At 32.6% G+C, this 3,950-nt stretch overlaps 1 protein-coding gene across 1 annotated transcript in view; it reads right to left on the bottom strand.

The window, feature by feature from the left end:
* The window catches only part of VPS13A (vacuolar protein sorting 13 homolog A (S. cerevisiae)), a 262,251-nt gene that overhangs the window by 243,470 nt on the left and 14,831 nt on the right, over positions 1 to 3,950 (bottom strand). The window contains 1 exon segment of the mRNA XM_012650655.1: positions 659 to 754. Coding sequence (XP_012506109.1) covers positions 659 to 754 — 96 coding nt within the window.

Below are 3,950 nucleotides of genomic sequence, written 5' to 3'. Positions count from 1 at the left end.
GGCACAATGGCCTGCGCCTATAATCCTAACAATTCATGAGGCTGAGGGTGAGGCGGATGATCACTTCAGGCCAGGATTTCGATGCTGCAGTGAACTGTGACCTCGCCACTGCACTCTAGCTTGAGCAACAGAGCAAGAACCTGTTCCCCACACCCCTCGAAAAAATGTATAATTTCTCAGGTATCAAATACTGAGCTAGGGATATATGTCTCCCATAATATTTTTACGTTACACAACTAAGCTCTACCTAGACAAAAACATATGATTATTTTCAATAAATGCCCAGAAACATTTAAAAGATCACATTATAGAGATATTAGTCATATTATTCTGGTTGCACATCCATCAAGGAGGACAATTCAATAATAAATATGGCTTACCTATATGGCCAACTTTAACTTTAAATGGTACATCCAGTTGACTCTACAAAAAAAAAAAAGTTAACTGGGCATGGGGGCGTGTGCCTATAGTCCCAGCTACTCAGGAGGCTGAGGCAGGAGGATCGCTTGAGCCTAGGAGTTTGAGGTTGTAGTGAGCTATGATGATGTCATTGCACTCTAGCCCAGCAACAGAATTAGACCTTGCCTCGGAAAAAAAAAAAAAATTTCCATCCATACAAAAGAGTAACTTAAATCATAATTTTTAAAATTTGACTTACTAGAAGAAGGCACTATGAGCAAATAAATTTCTTCCAATACAGCTTCAACTGGTTGGGTATAAAGGTTTTTCCATGGAATTACAAGGTTAAGATTACCTACAATTATTTTGAAGAAAAAAAAAATAAGACAAAAAATATTATTCATTCAACCTACATTTATTGTCAGTCTATTTTCTGTCAGGCATTAGAAGAGAAACAAAGTAACCTTTCTCCTTAAGAGCTCAGTCACTTTATTGAAAGCTGTTTTACAACTAAAAACAATCAGGCTTTGTTGTGATGATTTGAAATAACTGTATTTATATCAGTATTGCTGGAAACTCAAATAGATTATATTTACAAGTTTTTATTTATAATGATCTGTACTGTCAACATACCACTATTCTTCCCTTAATCAACAATCCTTCATAAAATAACTTTGAATTTTCTTGATTCTTACTCTAAACCTAAGTATTTTTCTTATAATTCAAAAAAGTATACTTTATGTAACTGTGTGTATATACATTTTTCATATACACACACAGTAATAATCATGCATATATATATTACCACACAGTCTACATATATGAAAAATATATACACATACACAAATAATAAAAGATTCTGGGCAATATTAAAAAATTATTCAAACTAATGAAAATATTTTATGGCATTCCAACAGCAAGGTATTTTCAAAAGCATTGGGTTTCTTGAACTAAAAAACACTATGTATTGGGTCCATTATACTACTAATTCCACTTTTGTGTATTAAGAGTTCCATAATAAAAGAGTTTTAACATACTTTTAAAATTTTTTTAAAAGTGTGAGCTTCTGGATTTAGAAGCCATTGCTGTAATTGGGGAAGGAATAGATTATTAAATACCCTAGCAATTAGGAAGGAAAAATATCTACTTAGATCCATCTCATTACATAACTCTAAAAACTCTATGTTTAGAAAACCCTAAACTAAGAAAAAAATTTCATCATACAATGTCACTTCACAAAAAAATTAATTATCTAATTTCTAAAAAAGGAATAATTTTCTAAGTTTTAAAATCAGAAAAGACAGCAATTATTTCACACTTGCATATAGACCAAAAATATAACCAAAATAAAATTAAGTATATTGGGAAAAAATACCTGTAACAAATCTGACACAGTTTTATTCACAAATGTACCAAATAAACTGCTTAAAACACACACATTAATACTCCAAAAAAGGCAAATGAACAAAAGGACAAAGAACAGTGACCAAATGTGTAAGTAATGAAAGAAACATAAATTATAACGTCTCATTTTCACCACTAAATCCTTTTGTAAAACACCAAACTTTTTTCTTTTCATTATAAAATGTAGACTCCTTGTAGAAAATTTGGCAAATTCAGAGAAATATAAACAGATGTAATTCCAAAAACCTTCCACATAAGACAACTTCTAAAATACATACATGTGTATTTATACCTGATATGTGTGTGATTCTGCATTCTAAATGAGGAAAACTTTGAAAGATCAATAAGACTAACAACACCCAATAATAGCACAGGCACAATACATTCCTATAAAACTGAGTGTACTACTGTAACACTCATGTACTTCTATCCTTCATCAAATTGTGACCCTACTGTATGCCGGGTAATGTACTCAGTGGTGAGGATACAATAAAAATTAAGCCCACTTCTTCTCAAGAAATACAGTGTCTACTAGAAGACAAAAAAATAAATAATAATGATATTAAAGAATAAAAGATGCTATGATAGAGGTATACAAATAATACCTTAAACAATTCTCTAAATTATCTTGGCTTTAGTCCAGTGTACTTTCCACTACCTTATATTACCATTGAAAACTACCTTATTACCATCTTTAAACAAGATCAGGCAAGAGAAAAGAAGGCAGGCAGGAAGGCAGGCTCTACAAGAAATAGGTCTCTCTACTCTTCTGACACATTATTTTTACTTTCTTGAATTAAGATTAAATTTACATACACTGAAATATAACAATCATTATTGTAAAACTCAATGACTTTTGGCGAATGTTTAAAAACTACATAAAAGATATTTACTGTAATATGTATATACCAACAGAAAAATGAAATTATTTTACAATATCCAAATATGCATTCACTATATTACGATACTACAAGGAATGAATGAGGTAAAATCAACTTGGATTATGAGAAATCCTTATTGCATGTTAATTAAAAGAAAAATTATAAAATCCCAAATATAGGATGATTATAAGTATTTAAAATATACACATGCAAACAATCAGAAACATGCAAAAATAAAAATGTCGGGTAGGAAAAAAATGGATGACATTTTCTCCCTCTTATTCATGCTAAATTGTCTTTAAATTGGGGGGGGTGATAGAATTCTAGTCATCACATCTTTGATGTTACTTTGATGAAAACTTTCTCTGGTGTACAGTCTAACACCAACTATAAGGACACAAATTTATCATGTAATTTACATAAGCTTTCAGAATACCTTGTTCCTTAAGTGACACCAATATAGCTTCAATAACATATAAATCCTACTACACAAAAACTATATAACAAAAAAACTTCAAAATCCCAACTAAAGACACTGATTAATAAAACTACAACATAATTTAAGAAACAAGGTAAGTTTTTATTAAACATGTTAAAACTTCATATTCCAATCAGTTTCTGCTCAACCCATATACTTCAAATATAAATGCAGGTAAAATAATATAGAGTAAGAAATAGCACAATATTTTCTGGAAACCGAGAAAAACTTCCAGAGCATAAATTAGTTTTCAGATTGGCCCCTAGCCACAATGGCTGGATGATCCAGATCCCAGTCTTTATACCATATATCCTGTATCAATCAGAATACAGCAATGGTAAGCAGTAAGAAAACTAGAAAACTGAGAAAAGGTCTCTGTTAGATGTAATGTTTTGGCTCTCAATTAACTCAATTTTAACACCTAAGGCCAGGCACAGTAACTCACACCTATAATCCCAACACTTTGGGAGGCTAAGGCGGGAGGATTGCTTGGAGGCCAGGAGTTTGAGACCAGCCTGAGCAACACAGAGACCCTCCCCAACCCACCCACACCCATCATCTCAACAAAAAGTAAAAATAAAAAAAGTAGCCAGGCACAATGGCCTGCGCCTATAATCCTAACAATTCATGAGGCTGAGGGTGAGGCGGATGATCACTTCAGGCCAGGATTTCGATGCTGCAGTGAACTGTGACCTCGCCACTGCACTCTAGCTTGAGCAACAGAGCAAGAACCTGTTCCCCACACCCCTCGAAAAAATGTATAATTTCTCAGGTATCAAATACTGAGC

This window comes from Propithecus coquereli, unplaced genomic scaffold, assembly GCF_000956105.1.
Source record: "Propithecus coquereli isolate 6110/MARCELLA unplaced genomic scaffold, Pcoq_1.0 Scaffold339, whole genome shotgun sequence".
Classification (NCBI taxonomy): Eukaryota; Metazoa; Chordata; class Mammalia; order Primates; family Indriidae; genus Propithecus; species Propithecus coquereli.
This window is presented reverse-complemented; position numbering and strand designations above follow the sequence as displayed.